At 33.1% G+C, this 25,322-nt stretch overlaps 1 protein-coding gene across 7 annotated transcripts in view; it reads right to left on the bottom strand.

The window, feature by feature from the left end:
• The window catches only part of LOC105194346 (glutamate receptor ionotropic, kainate 2), a 305,511-nt gene that overhangs the window by 76,461 nt on the left and 203,728 nt on the right, over positions 1–25,322 (bottom strand). For all 7 annotated transcript variants that reach the window (XM_039447762.1, XM_039447759.1, XM_039447754.1 and 4 more), the window contains one exon: positions 3,965–4,122. In XM_039447762.1, the coding sequence (XP_039303696.1) occupies positions 3,965–4,122 (158 nt within the window). The remainder of the gene's footprint in view (positions 1–3,964; positions 4,123–25,322) is intronic.

The raw sequence follows: 25,322 nt of genomic DNA, 5'->3' as shown, positions 1-25,322 counted from the left end.
TGATTCTTTCATTGGAATAAAATTGCATTAAATGCTTCACACCTCTGAAGCTGGTTAATGCGAAATGTACATTATTCAAGCTAAAGTTTTATTTATTCTGTCGTAAATTGACCCGTTGTCCACAAATGATGTTCGGCCCACTCTACGTTTTCGACTGCGCACTTGTTGCATAGGAAAGTGCCATTCCCGAAAATCAACGCCCGATATTATCTTGAGCGTGTTGAAAGTGATTTTGAAGCGGTCATCTCGCGCTCGACTACGCTCGCCGCAGATAAAGTTTTATATCACTGTCGGCCGCGCCGACTGCGAAATGCAGAGGTAACTGTTTGCGCGGATAAGCCGTTTAACCGCAAAACTGCAATGTATCGCCAGTGAAACTCACGTATCTCTCCTCTCCGCGATTTTCCGTGTCAGTTCTCTTTTCTCTTAGCCGTCGAAGTGTTCTCCACGATAAAGCGCGATCTTGTCGATCCGCTCGTGAGCCGTTTCTCTTAAAGAAAATCTTTTCCACGAAAGCTAAGCACTTCCAGGTGTCCGTCCACTTCGAAAGTCACAGCTTCGGTGATAATCTCTCTCGCTCACGTGAGTTTTAATAGAATCACTGCGACTACATTACGCGTTCGAGTACAGTCGCGCGTTCTTATCTCTCCACCGCTCTGAGAATTAGCCATATATCGAGCTTACCGAGTGTATTCAGACTCGAACTCACTGCGAATTATAATTTAAGCGTTATCTCATCGAAGTGCGCTATGCTCCTATATCGTGATTTTCTCTTGCCAAATTTCCCTTCAGCATGAATCTTTATGGGACAATTTTAATCGATCTTTAATATATATACGAATTTTTCAGTCTTGGAGAAAGTTCAGTCTCGAACTTTATCGAGGCTTCTTCTTCTCTTTGCGTCTCCTGGTCTCGAAAAATACGAGACGGTTTTATTTCGCCACCGGTGATCCTTGTTTCTATGCGGGCTTCGTTCGCTCTCCTTTTGTCCATACCGCGAGCACTCGCGCTAGAGCGGAACGCCGAAATAAATGGTCGGGGAATTATTCACTTTGCGAATCTCGGTGAGTGGTTGTAGGGAGTTGGACCAAGATAAGATACGACTTCATTTCCGCCTCGTGGCCGCGTTACGCTTCGCAGGCATCGTTCATTTCCTTCGTTCACGTCGGGGAATAACTGTACAGTGTCAGGGCGCATCGAAGTTAATCTTTCAACATCTCGAAAAAACACAATATCGAATTTTCCAAGCGCGTCAATAATATATTGAGGTTGCAGTACTGCGTTATTAAAATCATTTTTATTCTCTTCACACTTATCATTCACGATATTATACTGAGGGAGCCGTTTAACGTTATCTAATCTAGCGATTTTTATGTGAATTGGTCACTTGAAAAATAATCTACAGGTATCTCTCAACTTATAAGAGGGTTAGATTCTCAAACTTCGCAAATCGAATTGATCGTTATATTTAAGTACACTGACTGAAAGAGCTTGGTAATATAGTTATCAAATATTGGGTGAAATGCCGATTAAATACTTGTTGGTACAACCAAAAATAATTTTGCTTTTTTAAATATATTATAAATATTATTAAAATTGATAATAACTGTGTTAAATATTTAGATAAGCAAAATTATTTTTGGTTATATTAATTAAATATTTAATTGATATTATTTCATTCAATATACGTATTTGTCACCACTCTTTTTTCAGTGTATAAATAAAATACTATGCAAAATAATTATTAGAAACGATTATAGTTCTCTATTTAGAAAATGTGAGAACATTTTTTTTATTATAATTCTTAATACAATACATATCATATTTTATATATATTGTATTAATATATTGCAATATGTATATAAATTGTGTTGGAAATACTCTAATATCAGAAGAATTTTAAAAAATGTTTAGATCAAAAAAGAATACGATTAAAAGTTAAATGACATTTATCTCCTACAAGCATTTTAACAAATTTTGATAACGCCTTAGTCACGGATGACTGCCATGGCGATCAGTGTTTTCAGTTTTTATACATAAAAATAAGTATGTTAATATTAATTCGATCGATAGCGATTGATGAGGATGGTTATTTAAAGATTAACTGTAAAATCTAAATTAAAGTCCTTGACAAAAAATTATAAATCCTTTACCATGCGGAAGTTCTAGAACTGTGTTGTTCCATCGAGAGGAAAAGGTGCGCACCCCCTTCGTGCGACACATTGCATCGCATACGGTGCGATCCGGCAGAAGTTTTGTAAATTGGTCGCTTTGTTGGAACAAGGAGAATGTAGCGCAAGCGATGAATTTTAAGATAGGATACGTTGCACGTCCAGAGGAAAATCTAACCGAATTTATTCAAATCCCTATCGTTTTACCCTTCTAGCCGTAGGGCGGCAGCAATAAGTCACCGTCGCGGATCGTTTCTATGAATAATGCAATTTACGAGAAACTTTTTCCGCAGAACGAATAATATGGCATGATGCAGAGGGCAAGCATAAATATATATATCTTCAACTCTTTCAGAGGTCAGATGAAAACAATATTCTAAATGTGCGAATATGTTGGCTCATGAACGAGGAGTAGCAAAAAAGATGTATTAAATATAGGTATCACTTATCTCTACTACTGTTGAGACATATTTCACACAAAATATAGGAATAAAAAGTGTTTCAAATCCTCCTCAAATTTTCTTTTCATCTACGAACGTTTAATTACGCTGATGATTGATGGGACTTGATTGATGGGACTTGACTTCTCCCTGAGGAAAACATTGAGTGTCGGAACAGTTTTCCAATCATAAATTGAAATCTGTAAATTGTCTCAAATTAGACTCCATAAATGCAAATAGATAAAGCTAAATCTCACTCCTTACTTTATTCTGATTGTACTTTAACAGAATTTTAATTAAAGGCTTAGCGAGGAGCGCCGTAATCGTGAAACGCTTCTTCCGGGCAGTTCCGGCGCCCTCATCGCCGGAAGGATAAGCGAAGCAAACGGGTTATCAGCGGAAAATAGAACGCGAGAGGTAAGATTCACCCATTGGATGTGTCCTTCAGTTGACACAGTTTCCTAACGGCGGTGCAACCTGACGATCGATATCAACACGTCCACATCGCGACTTTGCCTGAGATCATCGCAAGCGTTACACGCCGCCACAATGATTCAATCTTAATGGGCCATTCTCGGCGTGAAGTCGCACGGCGGCAGTGCACCACGTGCGACACGACTGATGTTTGAGTTCACTGTTAATGCGGCAATAATATCGATCGCAAACGGCGAGAAAGCCCCTCTGTCTCGATGTAACGCTGTCTGACAGAGATCTACGCGTAAACGGACGATCGGGACCATTTCGAATCATTGCGCGGGCTGGATCGAACGTTAAAGTCCGATGAATCAAGAAATCTTGGTTCTTATGATTGGTTCATATCACTGTGGATCTAGAGAAGAAAAAGGAAACTGGTTACAAGTTATTAATGTAACCAGTTTCTGCTTCTTGGAAAGAATAGTCCGCGATTGCATTCCATTTCTTTAAATTGATACATGAATTTTGATGAAGCGAAAGTATCCCGGAAGAATATTTGCGGATTACGAAATTTAAATAATATAAATCACGCGTACTCAGATCTCAACTCGTAAAATAAATTCTTCTTACTAGCGAGACGATATTTTTATTTGTTATGTCATTGCTTCCCTGTCCATGTAAATTCGGAAATATTTCTAGAAAGTGCCATAAAAATAAATAAAAAGCAAAAATAATGGTGCGCTCGCGAAATTGGTAGACCAAATTTCTTTGAGAGTATCACGGATTATACGAAGTAGAACATAAGTCCGTAAGTCGTCGTATAACGAACGAGAAACGCTGGAATATCGACATGAGACCGCGGGGGCTTAATGCTTCGCTACCTCGGAGAGGAAGCTGTAGCGCGCCGTGAAAGAATAAGAGTGGATGGAACTGACTCACCGATACTCCGATCCCTCGCTCAGCTGTCTAACCGTAATGGGAAATTCGCTAGGTCCGTGCGCTTTCAGAAGTTCCTGCAATCGCACGAGCCCCTCGTTGTTCTCGTAGATAATGGTGAAACTCTTCCAGCCCCAGGCCTTCACCAGATCGACGTACGCCTGGAACATGGGTAATCAATCACACGCTATGTTATTATTACAGTCGGGTTAACAGCTGCCGTAACGCTTTTACGTCTTTCGTACGGTGTAATTTAACTCTCGGGCTGTCTACGTCGATCGTGATAATATGCCGTCACACGAAGGCAACAAGTGCGATGAATTAACATCTCCCGGTAAAGAGCAATAACACGTGTAATGTAATGATTATTTATGTAAAATGTAATATCTCTGGTGTGATATTATAGGAGTGGACATAATATGACTGTAAATATTATGCTACTGCCTAATGGAATGAAAATATGAAGGAATTGGAGTATGAAACCCGGGCGTTAATAACGTTGAAATAAAAGTGAAATATTTGCATTTACTTGTTATTTTTGTCTCGCGCAATCACGGAATTTTAAGTTTCTTTATTTGGATGATTATATACGCGTGATCTGAGTGCTCAGTTATGGATACGTAAATAAATGGGAAAACCATATCGAAAATAATTCTGTATAAATAATTCTGCAATATTACTAAATTAATTATGCACAAATTGATTATTACGCGATTGTTATCATCATGCGGATGTGTGTAAATTATTTAAAGAAGAGTCTGCACTCGTGTTAGTCGATCAAATATTCAATCTCTGTTGTTAGCATGAGAGACAGGTTAAAACATAAAACAAAATTTTACAAAGTAGATTAAAGAAAAAAGGTAAAATGTTATCAAGTATTATTTTTAAGCCTAAAAATATTTAATGTGTGTTTATTACATTTGCTTGTTCACATTATAAGATTGCACATTGCTGTCAAATCAACAAATTTTTATATACAGCTATCGATATTTATTAGATGCATAAAGTGACAATATATGTGCATTTATGAAGCGGCGGTGTGAACAAAAAAAGTTGATTTGTGAACGTGGAAACTGTGCGTTGCGATTCACAGTTAGTAATAAATGGCATACTGTAACGAAATACAACGTGACATCGTAAGAAGAATTCACGCGCGGATATTCATATTTCGCGTTTCGAATTCCGTTAGAATTTCGAATTCTGACAATATTTGAGTTCTGACAAATATGCTGCCGACGATGACACATCGTCGGTATTGTCTGTAAATCAAAATCGAGTCGAACGCAAACTTCTACTACCATTATTGTGGAGATAGGACATCGTAAAATACCATAGTTATCCGCGATCATCGCTACCATTATCCCTCACATTTCCCCTGTTTTTCCCGAGGAGGACTCGTTATACCAGAATAAATTATTCGTTTCCACCGTGCATTCTCAAAAACACTGCGTTATTGTCACTGACATCTTTACGGTTATTTTTATTTCTTATTACCGTTCTAATCAAATTTTCCACAAGTCTCGTTATTCATGAATACCTACTAAAATTATGATTGATTAGTATCGATATTGTTAAAAATTACACAGGCGTATAATAAAACTTTTTGTACGCCTGTAATTGTTGGTGTTAAAATTATTTAGTTAGAAAAATCTTCGATTTGATTGTCTTTAGAAAAATTTAATAAATTATTTTGAAGATTTTAATGTATTTTTCTAAGAGAGAGAGAGAGAGAGAGAGAGAGAGAGAGAGAGTTTCATCATACATTGCATAGTAATTTCTTATGTGGATGGAATAAGAATTTATAATAAAGTGTAACTGCATTTATATACGTACTAAAACACGCCTTTTCTGCTCCGTACACCCTACAACACATTGTATTATGATGCGACGAAGTAGAGTTTTGTGAGCTTCTAAGAGACTAGTTTTGCCGAGCAGTGGCTCTTTTATAGTCGAGGCTTTTAACTGAGAAAACAAGTATCACACAGTCACGACGGTCTTCAATGGCCGAATCGAAGACGAAGCTGGAGATATTTCGACGAGAATTCACTTCGCAGCCCGTGCTTTTCCCGATAATCTAAATTCTCCATGAAAAAGTGGAGGTATATTTTTCAATAAGAAAAATCTCTATTGTAGCTCCGCGTGCTATCTGTCTCCCATTTTACTTCGTTTTCTTTTGCAAATACGCAATTTTCAAGACTTATTATCGACCATTTCGAGACCTCCTTCGCCGCACTTTTGGCGACAGAATCAAATATCCAGTTGCATAATACTCCGAAATAACCTCGAGTCTGAGATTATAGTGCATGACGTCACACGATGTTCTCGAATGCTAGAACATTGTTTTAATTTCTGCCTTGGCAAATAAAATTATTCGCGAATTTTTAGCGGTTGAGTTCTGTGCATTAGATTTTGTTATCAGTTATTTCTTATTACAAAATGTCTATTTTAAATTATAAATATCTTGTTATTTCTTCGATATTCTCTTTTCTCAATTTTCTGGAAAAGATTATAACGGTAACTCTTTATTTATAATTTATCTTTTGTACGCACAAAAAAAGATAACGTTTTTTGCTCGATTTTTTACTAAAAATAAGGATAATAAAATTAAAATAAGAATATACTAAAGTAAAAATATAAAGAATGTAGAATACTAAACTTGCAGCTTAAATTTTTGAATTATTACATATACAGAGATGCCTTAAGCAAGATAAAAAATTAAACTTTTATATTTAAATAATGAAAATGGCCTATACCAGTCGAAAGTAAATCTTAGTGCTCAATATTTTCTAAATGAATTTACAAACATTCACAAGATTCCCAAAATTGTGCGCCACATTTTTCCGGTACTTAAAACATGGCTTTGTGAAGAACCCAGAAATGTAATATCGCGAAAATTAAATTGCTAATCAATTTAAGAATTTTGATGCTTGCACGCATCTCAATGATCCTTATCCTGAAAACTGTAAAGAAATTTATTGCGAAAAATATTACCTCCAACCTTTGTTGGATCCTCCGACATTCCGTGCAGGTGTCTTAGCCTGTTTGATCACAAAGGCACTTAATAATATTTATTGCAATAAATTTTTACATGTGCAAAATATAACTTACTATTATCCTTCAATATAATATTTTTACACGTACATATTATAATTGCAATCAGTACCTTACATAAAAAAATTTCTAAGCATAAACAGCAACGTTAAGTTTATACAATTTACCTATTGCATAAACATGCTGTAATATCTTTACTGATATACTGATATTTTCGTTATATTTAGGGATGCTAACATCGAATGTTCTAAATGTACAACATTAATATGAGCTGATTTCTCTCAAAGTGTTATAGCTCTAACTTGGGAGCACAGTTAAATAGGATGCGAGTAGAAATTAGTGCAATGTACCTACTTTAGAGAGTAAGATATTCCAAACTTATCTTATTCCACTTCCCAAAATCAACTCGTCCATGAAATTTATTACAAGTGTTATGCGCGTGCGAAACTGCGATTTTGCAGGTGATAACTTACAGTTTAGAACGTCGGTTCGTTCTGTAGTTTTATTCATATTGTTGCTCGTTATTTTACGCGAATACGAATTCATATAAAAAAGTAACATGCAGATTTTTCAACGATACCGCCGTGCACCATTTTTGGTCACTTTTTAATCTGTTGCAGAGACGATGGATATAGCTATCGACCCCGTTACTTGTCCATTTGCGATGCTAACAGGATCGTATTGTCACAGGGAGCGCGGACAACGGTTGCTGGCAAATTGCCAGGTCGCATTCATTATTAATACGGTGATTATATACTGTAAGTTTTTGCCGAATTGGGGATTTACTAAATTTAGCAAGTTGCACTCTTAATTGTATAACAGGTCAACGGTATGAGAGAGTGCATTGCTCCTCTTATACCTTCGTAGAAATTAACGGAATTAACATTTCGATCAATCAACTAGTTATATATTTGATAAAATAAAAAACGGATAAGATAATGTACTTCCAGATTTAATATACTAATTTCAATATTATATCGTACAATGTATATCTTAGAGACGCAATATCTCTCTTTCGAAGTTGGCAAAAATGTAACAAGACACAAGTTAAATTAGGTTGAACAAATAGCATTTCAACTCAGCTCTGTAACACGCGATATATGGAATGACAAATATAGTTTGGTGTAGGTTGATTTTCTGAAATGTTAATGCCTTCGCATCGCCTCTAAGCATTACAAAAGCAAATTTGTATTTGGTAGACGTATTCCTATAGATATATCAACTATTATGTTCTTTTTCACGTAATTCGTAATTTTATTAAATTTTAAAATAAGATCTATACGCAATATGTATAATTAAAATTAAATTTATTTAAAAAACAGCAGTATAAAGCGTAATTACCTGATTAAACTTGATATTGGAATCAACGGAATCAACTTATGTTATGTATAGATATGATTAAAGCAGTCATAATTGAAAATTTGTTTGTTTACGCATATTTGAGTTAAAGTAACAGCTTTATATAACCGAACGCGTCCTACATTTCACATAGTTTACAAATTGATAGCTTCATGATGAACTTGGAGGCGTTGGCTGCGCAAAACAGCTTTTTTAAAATGTTCTCCGCGTGTAATGTGAAATCATTATTGGTTTAACAAGACCGATGCAATTTGCGCGACGATCCAATTTCTGTAACCCTCTCTGTTTTCCGCCCCGAGTCCCCAGGAAAGGGAATAAATCGGTCGATGTTCGCGCGGAATACTGGTCGGTGCTGTATACCCATGCATCTCCCATAATCGCGGGACTTCGTGACTTCGATCGCGACAACTATGCCCGACGTGTCCGTCGTGTATTTGCACGTGCCGAACCGACCCCAACCGGTACCTATGAATAACGCACTACGTTCGCCACTACGGCGAACGCCAAAATCTCGTTCGCCCGTTGTGTATTTTGCGCACGGTAATGTATCGCGACCGGATCGATGTTTAAATTACATCCGGTGTAGGGCACGACGTAAATTACAATCTGCGATGCTTGTAAAATATCTGAGCGTTTCGTGGCGAGGCTTGCGTGCCCGATAATTTCACCAGCTTCCGACGATAATCGACGACTGCGCTCGTATCTGGTATCCGTTTCGGAAATAGCTGCATCTTCCGAAGATATATTTTGACGTTTTTATTGAGTAATGCATTTGTTCAAATTAATATCCGCAAGCTCGCAAAGTGCAGCGACACACATTCGCGCCTCTATGAATCAATATTACTACGAAGTATTAATTTTGTTTTACTATCGCAATATTGACACAAATGTGCTTCATAAAAATAAAAAAATAAAAAGTGAAATTGAGTTATTGAGAATTTTGCAAATTTTTCTCCCTGTTATAATTTACTTCAAATATTATCTAAGGTAATATTAGAATTGTAACGAATATTTGGCGAGTTAAGCCAAATATTTGAAAATTGTTCGACACATTTTTTTTCGATATTCTTCGACATTCATATGTTTTTATTCGTCAAATATTCAGCTATTTATGATTGAACATTATTTGGTATTCGTTAAGTGCCGAATATTACTATTCGTTGCATCTCTACTTTCTATTCATCTCTACTTTCTATTTTCTATTTTTACTTTTAAAATTATTATTTTGTTTTTTTAAAAACATTGCCGAATAGCAGAATATCGAATAGTTGTCGAATATTCGCTGCAAATTATTTTCTCTTCTTTCTTTTAGAAATTCTTAAGAATTCTATTTAGTGTTGTTTTAATTACTGTTATTATTAAATACAAGATAATATATCTTAAAAGTATTAATAAAAAGAAGAAGTAAAATTTGTGTATTGATTTCTAGATCAGAAATTAGTGAAAAATTTAAATACTAAAGTTAAAGAGAATTTGTTTAAGACAATTGATAAAAAGATATTTTCTTGAATTATTAATGCAATTATTTGAAATATTCTTATCACTTAAATAGCGAGACGTATAATTGTTGTAAATCAAATTGATGCATGATCCATATATTGAAAGCCAGAATATGTTATTAAATTATCTCATTAGTATAAATACATTAGATATTAATACATAATTATCTAATTATGTATTTATTGCTTAATTATCATTATTTTAGCATTGATTTATATATTATAATTTACTACAAATATTTATTGCAACTAATATAATAATATTAGTAGAGATGTGCTCTAAAATGAGACATACAAATTATTCAATCCAATTTTTGTAAAAACAATTTGCATTTCAAACAACAATTGTAGATTTATTTATGAAAGCAAAAGAGAGAGTAGATACACCCTTCGAGAAAATTCATTTTTTACTCACGGTATCCAACTGAATCAAGGTTTCAGTTGTTGTGTACAATCAATTCTGTCAATCTCTCGAAGTTCCGTTCGTTCCAAACCATTTTTCATTCCGAGGAATCGATTGCATCGAGATATGCTGTCACAAGAATTTCCTCGGAGCGATCAAGAGATACTTTGCGAGAAAGGTGTAGCGTGGCCGAAATTACGTATTCACAGAGCACGACGCGGACATGTAAGAGCGCGCGGACCTGGTGGCCGATGCAAATTGGGCGGAAATATTTCAGCGGTGAAATATTTAAGTCGCCTTACGCGTCGCCGCGGTGGCTCTTATCATAGTATCGGAGTTCGCGCGTGACATGAGATTTATTACGCTCGTTACATCGCCATTTCGAGCACGTCTGCGGTCGAGTACGTTGCGCTTCACACGACAGTGACCGTAATGCAGGTTGATCCGTGTCTCCTCACGCGTCCTCTTTTACCCAATTCAGAATAAATTGTTCTTTACTAAAAATATTGTGGTGATCGTGATGCAAGAGAGCCGCGCATATCCGCTTTCTATAATATTTTTAATTGCACGTCATCTTTCGCAAAAGATAATGACAAATTACCGAGAGAAATTATCGAGAGTACCTCTTCGCCATGACCACCCTACATATTTCCTGAAGACTACGTCAAGGCGTATCAAACTTAAGGACTGAGGTTTCATTAAAGTAGAAAGAAGTAGGGCTGCCTAAGTCTAAGAACCTGGAAATTGTGGCCTAAAAAAACCCCGAGAATGCTGTGTTAGGCTACGAACCAGGCTCTTTGTATTAAGCTCAAAGAAACACTTACAATTAGCGAGAGACTGTACACAGAAGGACTCTTTAGATCTAGGTGACTTCTAGGGACTGATGTAATTCTACCCACATATGCTTCTATTTTTATTACTACTACTATTAAAAGTAATAAGATCGCAGGCAATGTTCACAAAGTTCACAAGAATTTTCACAAATAAACTTTCGAGGATGTAAACGTACAAGGAAAAATTACTGTGCAATTATAATGAAATATATTTGAATTTAATGTAACATTTTGTGCCAATTATTAGAATATTTGTTGATTATTAGGGAAGCATAAATTAAACAGTGTTTTACATATAATGCGGATGAAACTATCACAGTACATCATTAATTACAAATAGCGTTAAACTGAGATATAATTAAACTAGCTATTTGATATAGCGAATTGAAAAGGGATTTGGCAATGGCCAAATGTAGTCATTTTGTTCTAGAAGCTCTAATTCGAGATTTATCAAAGAATTTATCTTGTTAAATGGAACGACCGTGAATTCGGCGCATTCAGCTTGCGCGCGTAGATGAAATAAGGCGCGAGTGCATATGCTTTTATCTCACCGCCGCGTGGATACCTCCCACGGTCGATGCTGTGCTGCTTTCCATAATGAACGCGACGCGTCAGTCTACGAGTTCGTGGATGCATTCTCCAGATGCAGCAAGTTTTCCGTGTTACATTTTTCAGACGGATTTTTATGCCAAAACTCAGAGGCGCGATTCGCGATGCATTTGCACGTCGCGTGATTCTCTGTGACTAATATAATTTATTTTACATTGATTCGTGGATGTTGTTTGTGGAACGTCACGTTCCTAAAATTCAATTTTACAGAACGCCTTTATAAAGCACAATTCCTTTTGATAATCAATTATTTCATGTCTCATTAAGATAACTTTTTTATAAACATGTACTTTTAGTTTTCACGTTTTTGCGAAATATTTGTAAATCAAGTAACAATAAATTTAAGAAACTTAGAAATAATAGGGAGGAAATAATTCCTACCTAAAATCAAACGAGTTCAAAAATTTTAATTTTCAGGAAACAAAAAACTTTTTATTTTCAAATAATTTATTGTACAAATAATTTTTCTCCGGACATATATAATAGATATAAAAACAAAGCTGTAGGCTTTAATTAGTATTTCAAAATCATATTTAAAAAGAAAAACGTTAAAAAAACATTTAAACTTGTTTATTTTATAGGAATTTTATTATAGGTACATTTATCTTATAGCACTTTATATTTATTTTTGTTTATAACATTAATAAAAGGTAAACAAGGAAATATTTAAAATATATATAACAATAATTTTTTACTTTTTATTTATAAAATTTTTCTCTATATAAAAAGTATTTTTTTAGATTTTTCTTTATACAATATATTATACATATAGTAATTTTTCTTCGGACACATAATACGTATATAAACAAAAATTTAGGTTTTAAGATTGATATATTGAATCCAATAAAAGAAATAAAGAACCTTAATAGACTTGTTTAGTTCTTACCGGATATTTTTTCTATTTACTACCTATATGTGTATATTTATATTTATTTGTTTTTTTATTTATTTCTTGTTTGAACAAATTTGTTCATAATGTAATGCTATTGATAAAGAATAATTTTACATCATAATCCAAATTAAAAAAAAATGGATTTGTTTAATTTTTATACACTCTTTAATTGTAGAAATAAGATAACATTATAAAATAGTTTTTACTACGTCTAAAACATTCATATATTTAGATTTTATTTATTATATGTGAACTTACTTCGCATTGAATTCTTACATATGTGAAGAACTCTGTTATCTTGTTATTGAGTTTTTATGAGATCTACGTAAAACTACTCGTGGTAACAAATTGGTTACAAACATACTTCTTGTAATAAGATCTGAAAAGAAGGAACACATTCGTCTGCTCCGAGCTCGTATGACTTTCCAGCCAGTTAGTATCAAATAGCGTGCGCAAGAAAATCTTCCTAACATAGATTTTACTATGTCTACAATGTTCACTTTCAAGTTTTAATTTGTTGTATATAGGTTCACATTCATCTGGTTTACAATTTTCTTATACGTACGTCCAATCAAAAGTTTTTAAACATTCCACGCTTTGTGGTATTAGATTTTACACGTACCTTGCTCTCTTCTTGTCTTTTTTACGTGCGTAAGATCTATGTAAAGTAATAGTTACTCCTGATAGCACGGCCAACGAACTACTTGCGAATGTATTTCTTGTAACAAGATCTCAAAAGAAGAAACACCCGACTGTGTTTCAAGCTCGTATGATTTTTTTTACTCAGGTAAACCGAGAGCAACAAAATTTTTCTGCTTTACACCGTAAAAAGAATCTAGTTGCATTATTTAGAATTCTGGTAGGTTCAACCAGTATATCCGTGGAAAAATAAACAAATCACAATTCTTGTAAGAATTACTAGATGATATAATTAGTTTTTTTTCCTGTTAAATCTTAAACCAGAATTATTAATAACATTAAATTTATTTAGAATCATGTGTGGTTAGCTGACGTAAATACACTGTGCACATAATTGTACTGAGGGAGACACAAGTTTTGATGTTCTATAATATTTGCTGTTATATCGCATGCTGTTATATGCTACATTTTAGTAGATGTAACTTCCAGGAATTATTAGGTCTCTAAATTAATTTTAATTAGCTGGACACAACTAAAATATTATCAATTACAAATATGTTATTAAAATATTAAAATTAATATTAAAATATTAAAATATTATCAAAATACATTTCTCATTTACTTCAAACCCAAATTTAGAGACTCATATTCAAGAGAAAAGAATTATTCTGTTAGAACATCGACGAAAAGTAAAAGTCTTATAACGCTGCGTCTATAATGCTGTGTCTTTTATTTTAATCTTATGTGACCTTTTTTACAAGAAACTTTAACAAGGACTGTATCAAGTTGTCAGCGATGTCGCGTACTAATATAATTAAAAGTTTTATAGATTAAATCGGAAAATGCTAAGCAGGTCCCTATAGCTGAGTCTATCGAATGCTCTTGCTATAATATAAAATCTAGTCATAACAATCAGAAAATCTGTTTGGTTCTATTTAGCTCCTACAAAACAAATTCTACATTTTGTTGATTCAATCAGGACAATGTAGCTTTTTCTCAATGTAATTTTTACAGCATTTAAAGTTTTAATTATATATATGAGTGGTCGTCCAGTTTATAATTCGTTACGTCGAGGACGTCCTATTTAAAACATTTTTAAACGTTCCACTTTTATAATGGATACTTACATGCGTAAAGAGCCTTGCTCTCTCATTGAGTTCTTATACGCGTAAGACCTACGTAAAGTAGTAGTTACTCGTGGTAGCGCGACTAACGAACCGCTTGCGGACGTACTCCTTGTAACAAGATCAAAAGGAGGAACATCCGTCTGTGCTCCAAGCTCGTATGATTTTTCTAGCCAGCTAGACCGAGCAGTGCGCGCAACTGAAATTTTCCTTTTGCTCCTCTTCTCAAGATGTTTTCCACAAAAAGTTTCGCTCGCTCTCATTTCAAAATAAATCGCAATTTGTTCCGAGACGTAGGATTATATTCAGACGATATAAGGCGCTTAATGTATATCTATGAGAATACCGCATTTTGAATTGCAGGGTGAAATAAGTAAAGCCTAAATATGACCTGCAGTTTCATAAAAGAAAAATTTTCTATTGTAGATAATATTTTTATTTTGCGATAGATTATTTGTTCATTATAAGATGATTCAGACTTCTTTCGAATTTCTATTTAAAGCAGAGAGGTTTCCATAAAACTGTAATGGATTTTTTTTGTAAAAATATGAAGGTACAAAAAATTGTTGTGTTACAAGCATTTGAATAATTCACATTCAATTTTGAATTAGAAATTTTTGCAAACTAATCTTTAGAGATATGTATAAAAAGTTAAGAAAATTTTATTATCTTAAGTAAAAGTAAACTAGTAACATTTTAATAGAAAACTATTTAAAAGATATTTAAATGCAAATCTTCAAATTGTAAAGATTATATCTAATCATACATTTATTGAAATTATTGTAAATTAGATAAAGTTGTAGATATCACAAATGCAGCGTGTGAAAGCTAAAATGCATTCTATACATTATATTGCGGTGTACTATTATTGTATTGTACAATGGACGAATAGTTTACGTATTAAATCATGCTATTATGACTATCAATCAAATTCAATACAGTCGATTACCATAACATATTATAATAGTTGATGGCAAAATTTACATATAGAATATACAATTGGCATTAATCCCAAGCGTGAGAAACCGCTTTCAGTTTTGGTTTTACGTTATTATATTCTAACCGCTTATTAATGACTTTTGAACGCTTTTTGGTCGATAAATTTATGATCAATTGACTCCTTTTAAATTCGTACTGCATCCTTTCATCGCTCAATTTATCAATTACGAATATCGCTGAAAAGTTTTTCGTCTCTTGTGAAAGCTAAGCAATAACGAATCATAAAATTAATAAAATTAGTCTTGGATCATTATTCGCCTAGTTATTCTACCTCTTAGTAGATATCAATTTTATACTTCCATTTCCTTTAAATTGGATCGATCTTCTAATAACATCTCGTGGTATTTCTACCTATTTCTTACTAATGTCGCGCTATATTAATACTTAGACTACTGATATCGAACATATAATTTGAATTTTCATTTAATTCTCCTTAATTATTTAATAATTTTATGTTTTTACAAGACGTTATTATTGAAGCACTAATTATATAAGACATCAACTTTATACGCGAAAGATTAAAGCTTAGATTAATCTTAATAAAACAAAGTTTTAATGAACGCTATCGGAGATTAAAGAATTATTTATCCTGCTTTTTTTAAATTAATAAATGAAATGTAATTTTTAAATTTTCTATTATATGTAAACATAACAAGAGAATTTTTGCATAATTACATCCAATTTAAATTAAAATTCTATTTAAAATGTTATCTTCATAATGCAATATATGCAGCGCATATCATCGCATTTCAGAATAAATTGAATAGAGAAAAGTAAATGTGTGTGTATGTATGTGTGTCGTTTACAAGAAAAGATTAGCCAGTATGTTTAAGTCCAAATTTCTCAAGAAATTAAAGTTTTGCTTAAAAGTATTGTATACATATACATATATATATATATATATATATATATATATATATATATATATATATATACACATACACATACATACACACACACACGTTCTTATCGTCTTTTCCTGCATCGCCGCGTACCGAGTTCAAGTTTCATTACTTTTTCCGGAAATAACAAGTTAGTAGGGTCAGTGGTTGTTGATTATCATCTTTTTCGTGCCTCGGAGTTTGGAATCCGGTGTGGTGATTGTTTCAAAAGTTTTACTCAAATAAAAACTTTCAGTTTTTTTACGTTACACTTTTCAGCGATCTTTTCATTCTATACCCGTTTTTATAGAATATTATGTATGCGTGTAGCGTCAATGAAAAACGAACGAAATTTATAAAATACAACGTCAGTTACGTCATTTATAAATTATCTTTGAAATAAAATGTGAAAAGAGAGAAGCAGAAACAATGAAAACGTTAAATGCACCCTAATTGGCAAACAATTCATGATTTTAAGGTAAATTTAAAATTTATAAATATATACGAGTATACTATATTAGTACAATGTGTGTGACGCACTATTGTACATTGATACATGGTATGTTAATATTGTAAAGCAACATTGCTGATGCCGTTGCTAACATTTAGACGGTATTACATTATATTGTAATATATAACAACAAATTTGTAATGTGGCGGTTTTGAGACGGAACACATACAGAAATAAAATTATTTTAATACTAACGTGTATTTTCTCCCTCTCTCTCCTCTCATCGTCGGTATTAGTTAATTGCACTCGGTGGTTTAAACGAATTTCTATTAAATTTCGCTTACAATGTACGCACACAAAATCTAGGGCGATCGCCACATCGGGCTTTTTGCTCGTCGTGCAACGTTGCTCCGCTGAAATTTCGTTGGCTCGAATTCCAGCGTGTGCAGCTTATCGCGGATAGTAACAACAAATAAAACTACTTCCGTTGTAATAACCCTTGTTAAAATAATTAACATTGAGGGCACTTGTGGCAGCAGTTTCGGCCGACGATGCGACCAGTAAATTAATAAATCATATTTTGTATAAATTTCACTTTACGACAAAATCAATTTTTATCTGTATATATATATATATATATATATATATAAATTCAGTATTTTATATTGATATTTTATATAAGTGGTATGTATTTTTTGATTGTACAATAATTGCAGAAATGAAAAAAACCGAATGAGACGGAAAAATCATACGATATGAATTAATTAAATTCTCGTGCAGATATCACGAGATATAGCATTTCTGTCCGAGACAATGATATTCGAAAAGTATCCTCTTATGCGACTACTTCGAAATCCTATTCGATGAATGCACTTTGCATTTCTCTGCGACGCAAGACCCATTCTTTTCTTCGCGCATCATTTCCCACTCAACGGGGAAGTTTTCGAAATGCATTAGGAGAGACGTAAGCGTCAAATCGACGCTCTTAATTCCGCTTCTAATATAATTCCGCTTAATGCATTCGTAAATAATGCATTCTCGGGTAGCGCGTTCGAGTGCACCGTTTTAGTTCGGTTTGCCGACGTATTTCGAATGTCACCGTCGACATTAAAATTGCCTCCAGAATAGAGTAATGGCGAACTGCGAAGGTGAGACGTCGATTACGAGCGATGAAACTCGCGGCAACAAGCGGCTTAGCTCGCCGCGAACAACGGATAATCCCCAAACGCGCTTGCCCCCCCCCCCCCCTTTTCCACCCTCTCGATTACGTTCGTTCTCTTCTCGAACACGAAACGAGATTACGTCTGACGTGCTAGACGCAACGGAGTTATTCACTTCCGACGTAATACAACCGCTTTATTCGACGGTACCATATTCCACGTCCGCACTCCACCGTGTACGATATTGCGTCTACATTTCTTGACGATCGCCCTTCCCCCGACCCCTCGGTCGTCCCTTCAATAAAGCGCATCGTTCCGTGCGCGCGCGTTCTCTCTAGAAATAATGCTCGCAATATACTGAGGATGAGTTTCGTTGAAGATTGATCCTGTCAAGATAATTCTGCATGGAATCTGCGTAAGTAATTCTGATAACTTTACAAGTTTCTCGATCTTGATTTCGAGATAATATAGACTATTCTAATTTAGATCATTGCAATTTAGATCTATAATTATTATACATGAAAAAAAGAACACTGAATGAAATACAATTGCCTAGTTTCCTACAAAACCCGAACAAGTCTAAAAACGTGAATTTTTAGAGAACAAAAAAGTTTATTATATAAATATTTTCTTCAGGACATATAATAGGCACAAAAACAAAGTTATAAGCTTTAATTAATATTTTTATGACTTACTTAAAAGAAAAAAAAACATTTGGATTTATTTAGTGTTTCTGCGGAAATTTTATACTTATTAGTTATTTATCCAATAATATTTTACATTTACCTTTCTTTGCAACATTAATAATAATAATAAAAGGTGAAGATGGAAATACTATTTTAAATATAAAGCAATAATTTCTTTTACCTTTTTTTTACAAAATTTTACAAATTAATCCTAACAAAAAACATTCTTTCGTTTCTTTTTACATAGATAAAGATTTTTTTTTTAATATTCACAAACAAAAATTTAGATTTAAGGATTAATATTTTGAGAAATCCATTTTAAAAATATTAAGAAACCTCTGGACTTGTTTGGGGTTCTTGTTGGGAATTCTACATTTACTGGAGGAAAGACGGCTGTCGTAGAATACTGGGATAGCGGAATATCATAATATCTCATATAATTCATGTTGAATTCTAAAAACAACCGTTATTTTATTACAGTTTACTTATGGTTACTGGTCATTAGTGTTTGCTATATGATTTTAAAAACTGAATTTTACTTATGAAATAGCAGAAATTTTTACAGATGTATATTCTCTACGTTATTTTTGAGAAGCATGTTAAGTATTAATTTTTTAACTTTAGTCTAACTTAAAAATCTTAAATGTGAATTTTAAATAATATTATTGAATTTAATGTATGTCGTAATGTATGTATATATACGGCCAATAAAGTCATGTTATATGTGGGCTGTGTTTGTGAAATATGGTCGTTCGCCATGTGTATTTCTCTTACGACTTTACAATCTCATTGTGGACATTTATTAGAAGCACAGAAATTATTTTAAAAAGTTTTAAATTTTATTTAAAAAAATTTTGAAGCCCAAAAAATTAAAGAAAAAAATTTTTTTGTAAATTATATTTTATGAAATATTCGTAAAACTTTGTTTTGTGGCATTTATTTGTGTGTAAAATCTACAAAAGATCACTAATTTATTTTTTTTTTAATAAATAAAAATGGCATTAGCTGTTAGTATTCTACGATCCCTCTGCTATTTCACGATCGCATTCCTTTTTCCCTTTTCAATAGACTGTAAGTTACGTTTGTTCTACATATCCGATGAACTTCTATCTATAAGATGATTGATAGAACTCTATGGCTAATAAACTGGCATGAGTTAGAATTGTGTCGCGTTAATATTTATACTAAGTTATTGTCAAAAGACAAAATGGTATTCTACAACTCTGTCCTTTCCTCTTCTCTACTTTATTTTAACAACGTTATTTCATACTTAATAGTCTCCTGTTAAATGTTATATCATTTAATAATATCATATTACCAATGCGCAATAACGACACTAAAAGCAAAGCAAAAGCAAGACAAGAAGAAACAACGAGAGACAGACGAACTACAACCGTGAGAGGAACTAGATCAAAACGTAAATAAAAGTCCGTTTTCCTGTCAATCAATGAATTCATACATTCTTTTCTCTTCCAAGTAACGCTACATTTTTCGTTTTCACGCTAAAATAAAGTTGTTCACGATGCTGCTTAAATGAAGAATGATTTGACGCCTAGATATTGAAAAATATAGACTTGTTTGATCTTTGTAGGAAAATCTTCTCTTCAATTAAATTAAAACTTCAAGTAACACCAAAATATGAAAACTCTATAACAATGTAAAGAGATCGTCATCAAGTACTAATTTCTCTACGCATGTGTATCTAAATGCGTTGAAGAAGAAATTAATCTCACAATCTTTAGTTAAAAGGTTAATCTTTCTTTATGCTACATTGATCGTCGCACAACGAATGCTAAATTCTAAGAGAAGTTAAGAGCAATTCGTGTACATCGCGATTGAGTTGATTAGTCGGAATTCGCGGGCTGGATCGTTATCACGTATCAGTCCCGACGAGCGGAACGCTCATCACCGTGTCAGAGACGAATGCACGAGAATGCAATCCATTTATCACCCGACGCGCTTTCCACCATAGTGGATGAGAAAAGGCAGCGGAAGCGAAAGGAAATGCGGTCGGTTACGAGCGATTGCCAAACGAGCGCGAAGAAACCCTGCGAAAGAGGAAACGGAAGTAAATAGCTAATCGGCGAGATACGGGAGATGGGAAAAAGAGTGCAATCGGCTTTCAATCGCGTTGGCTGTACGTGGTTTCGCTGAATGACATTGATCAGTAACCCAACCCCAGAAATAAACGTTAGTTCGGAGTGTACCACGGCATGGCAGGGCAAATTCTTGACTTGTCTATAGTGCCCAAAAGCTGAACAAAGGGGAGAGAGAGAGAGAGAGAGAGAGAGAGAGAGAGAGAGAGAGAGAAGCGATAGATGTACCTTGTTGCGAGAGGGAGCCATTGAATGCCGTACAAGCAGAATCGAGTGGGCACTTACCGATTGTTTAGATCACGAATAGCTTGAGCTTGAGCAATAAATGAGATAAGCTATATATAAATGAGATAAGATAAATGAGATAATCGTAATATCATTTCGTATTTTGTTTAAATTATAAAAACAGTATGTTTTGTAAACGTAAAGAAGCTCAATATAACCAAAAGGATAATCTAAAATAATAATTTCTACAATGTTTCAATATTATTATTGTGTTTATAGCGCGCATTACTGAATTTATGAAGAATCTCGTAATAACATAATCTTTTATTATCACAATGTTTTTAATTTTGTAATTATATAATGTATTCATGTGTAAGACATAACATAAAGTGAAATAATAATAAATAATTAAATTTCATTAGCCGTCTTGTTGTAAATTAATAATATACTTTATAATGTTGCATATTGTAAATTCGCAATAAATGAGTTATTTTGAATTTTTCTCAGAAAGTAAACTTCATTTTTATCAAATAATTTTTTCATTATTTCGAATTTATCCATCTAATTTGAATGACAAATAAAATTTCGATTCATAAAAATTAAAATTTTTTATTTATTCAAATAGAGAGAGAGAGAGAGAATGGATAATAATTTAAAATAATTTTGCCATTAAATAAAAACTTATTTATTTTTTTAATGTTTTCTTTAAGGCTCTGTAGGCTTTTCTTAAGGCCTGATGGCGGTACCAGTATTGATTGAACGAAGTGGCATAGTAAAGCGTAATGAGCAAAGGCTCGATTAGAGACAGTACAAATTAAATTCCAACATAGCGGCTGATTCAACCGATCCATCCACCGGCTGCTGGTCCAACGACCATCGGAACATAGAAGCCGGTCCATTATCGGCCACGGGGAAGATCGTTAAATCATTGCTGTGGTAATGGCAATTGCGCCCCTCACGGTTCATTAACACCAACGTATCGCCCGCTATATCATCATAATGTCGATTATCTTACGAATGGAATGATCAACGTCATTTCATCATTTAAATTTCAAAAGTAAAGGATATTTAGATATAAATTTTCTTTTTCATATGTATATGGAATAATTTTAATTACAGAGAATCTCGATTAAAATTCTTTATGTATTCTTTTTATATTATATTAAAATATAATATATAAAGAGAAAATGTTCTGACGATCACGTGTATCTTATAATGATTAAGATTTGAATTTCAATGATCAACATACATATAATGTTTAATAAATTTGATATTAACATGTATACCAACAATATGCATTGATGCACATATATGAATTAATCCTCACTAGCTAACGTGGGGTCACTCGCGTTCCAGCAAAATTTCCCGTCGCATACATCGGTACAGTACGTGTCATGTTTCGCATAGTTTCACATAGTTTCACATAGTTTCACCAATTGTTATTGCCATTTCACTTTTTAATCGTGTATTAGAAAGTTGCAACTAACAAGTAAAATTACGGTTGAAAACCATCTCATTACGGTATATTCTTTAATAGAAGCGTAAAACGCGAATGACGCCAAGTCGACTATTGAGGAACAAAATATTACGTTGGCTAGCGAGGGTTAATATAATTAATGAATATATGTCTATGTAACTTTAATATGAAACAATTACGATAACTGTTAAGAAAATTTAATTATAGCTATGAATAATTTATTATAAATAATTCAATCATTTCAATAAAAATGTTATTTGTTTGTATCTATTATAAATATAATGATGTTATATACAATTAACTTTATGCATATATAACATATATTATATTAAATAAAATTTTATTTACTTATTTGTCAAAGTTATAAAACATAAAGTAAGTATTAAATTCTCGCTCTCTGTCTCTTTAATTAACATTTTATTAAAAGTACGATAATTTCAGGAATTTCGAAAGTATTGTATTTGCTCATGATACTAGGAATTTTTTTTATTTTTGTAAGGTAGAAGAAGGAAATGGTACGCCTGAAGGAGCAGTCTACGTCCGCGCAGGAATGCGAATTGAAATACCTGACAATTCGATTTCGACATGGACAATACGAGCTGTTCGAAAGTTCAAAGCGAGATTGGATAGATTTGTCTTCACTTTTGAATGTAATAATTGGAGCGTCTGGTTTGGAGATATTTTGAATGTGAAAATGATAAAGTGTAATTTTTAACACTTCTTTGATTTTGTAGAAAAAATTTTAAAGTTCGTATATATGTACTGAAGCAGTGTGTGTCATGTTGATAATATTTGTTACTGATTAAATCATTTAGTACGTTCACGAAAACAATAAAAGAAATATTCCAGATATGAAGTTGAGAGAAGATGTCACCTTCAACTCTTTTTTTCTACTACATTTTTATCACGTTATGGAATTAAGGTACGAAAAATTAATATAATTCTTTTGATCTTTTCTTATTAATACAATTAAAATAATTAAAGTATCGATATAATTTTAAAGTGAGCATCGAACAATAGAGCTTAATCATACGTTATCAAATGTTATAAAAAATATATCTCACAACTAATATTTTTGTATTTTTACAAATCTTTGTCCTTCCTTCAGTATTAGAATGTTCTTTAATAACTTCTCAATTAGTCTAGCGCACACTAATAGCTCTGATTTATATATCCGAAGAAATATATCCGATATCTGACATTTTTTGCCGGCCTATCGTATATTATTTAAATTGTAGATTGTCATTCTCACTACAAAAATAATTAAACCGGTAATAATTGTTATTTTTACCAATTTCATTTTCGTATAAAATTATAACTGGTGATGTTTCTTTTCTAAGCTTTGAAGATAATTCATACCTTTATAAAAACAACGTTTTTAATTTAAATAAGCATGTATTTTATGTTATACGTAATTATATTATTCTGATAATTCTTTAATTTAAGAAACTAATAAATAAAACACAATTTATATAAAAGTATTTTTCTTGCAGTTGATTCGTTTCCATAAATAGCAATTGTTTTTTTTTTATTTATTCATTTTACCATCCGGAATAACGTGCTATTTGCAATAGTAATTTGTTACCGTTTTGCGGAAAATCATGGCGCGAAGGATATTAAAGTTATCCCTACATTTCACCCGACGGGAATCAAAGAGACTCACTAGTCGTGCTTCTTTTTACTCCATTTTTCTGCTCCCTGCAATCGCCTTCGGTTCCTTTGAACTACGCATAAGATGGTACCGGAAAGTAAAATATTTCCGTCGTCGGGTTGACTGAATGAGGCTGTCGCTCGTTTGACGGAATCGACGCCAACGTTCACCCACCTCCGCTGTCTTTTTTTTTCGATTTTCCTTTTCGTCCGTCGAGTACTCTAATCAGGACGCCGCTGCTCTCCTAGTGAATTTTGCATTTTCGCCGTTGGAAATGACGCGACTCCGTCGAGAAAAGAACTCGGGCGAGAGAAAACCAACCTTGCTCTAACACCGTGAAATAACTGACGACGTAAGCTACTTCCCTCCGGTTTACTAGACTCACAATGGAAACCTGAGACTGAGGAAACCTGATGTTTATCACTTTCAGAACGCGAAAGCTTATTAAACGTTCCTCCCCGCCTTCTTTATGTCTTCCAACTTCTCGCATTTCATTGTGCGAACATCGGATTTTTGCAAATTAAGAAACTGAACTCCATCGCAAATCTTACACGAGTTCTAATCTAAAAAAGTGTATCTTCTGCAATCAATCTTAGTCGAATTACTTTGATTATATAAATTAATCGATTATGACAAAATCTATGTTATTCTTTTTTATATGTCTCTATAAATATAAATTTTTCTTTAGTTATTATCTTAGTGTTAATTTACACATAAATATTTTGTTATTTTTAAATAATTCTTAACGTTTGTAGAGTAAATTGAGTCTGTATGTGTATATAGAATATAGATAAAAAATTTTCTAGCAATTCCTTTTCTATATTTTAATCAGACATTGGAATATTTAGAAAATACTCATTATTTTACGTAATGTTTCTTCTTTTATTAGTCTACGATTTTTTATTCAAACAACTTACGTATTCTATTACAAATTCTCTATTACAGTAAAGCAAACTATCAGATGTATTTGCATGTGCTAAGTAAAGTCGCGGCAGTGACTGCGAATTTATCAGACCATTTGGAAATATTCGAATAATAACATTGAAATTCGTGATTTTTAATAAATGCTCAGTGATGCAACATATAAATCGATTTTAATTGAAATTCTTACTCTAACGAGAGAGAGAGAGAGAGAGAGAGAGAGAGAGAGAGAGAAAAAAGCTTTAGGTATGCAGCGACCTTTAAATTGTGTCCTCTGTGCACCATTGCTGAAAGCCCTTTGATCGGGGATGTCAAAGCCAAACTACGCGACCGTAAATTATTATCTAGTCATCAATATTTCATATGAAATTCGTAAAAGACTTTGAAAAATTCGTCGTAGATAAT

The sequence above is a fragment of the Solenopsis invicta genome, chromosome 1, assembly GCF_016802725.1.
Source record: "Solenopsis invicta isolate M01_SB chromosome 1, UNIL_Sinv_3.0, whole genome shotgun sequence".
NCBI classification, from domain to species: Eukaryota; Metazoa; Arthropoda; class Insecta; order Hymenoptera; family Formicidae; genus Solenopsis; species Solenopsis invicta.
Note: the sequence above shows the minus strand (reverse complement) of the source record. Positions and strands in the feature narration are given on the sequence as shown.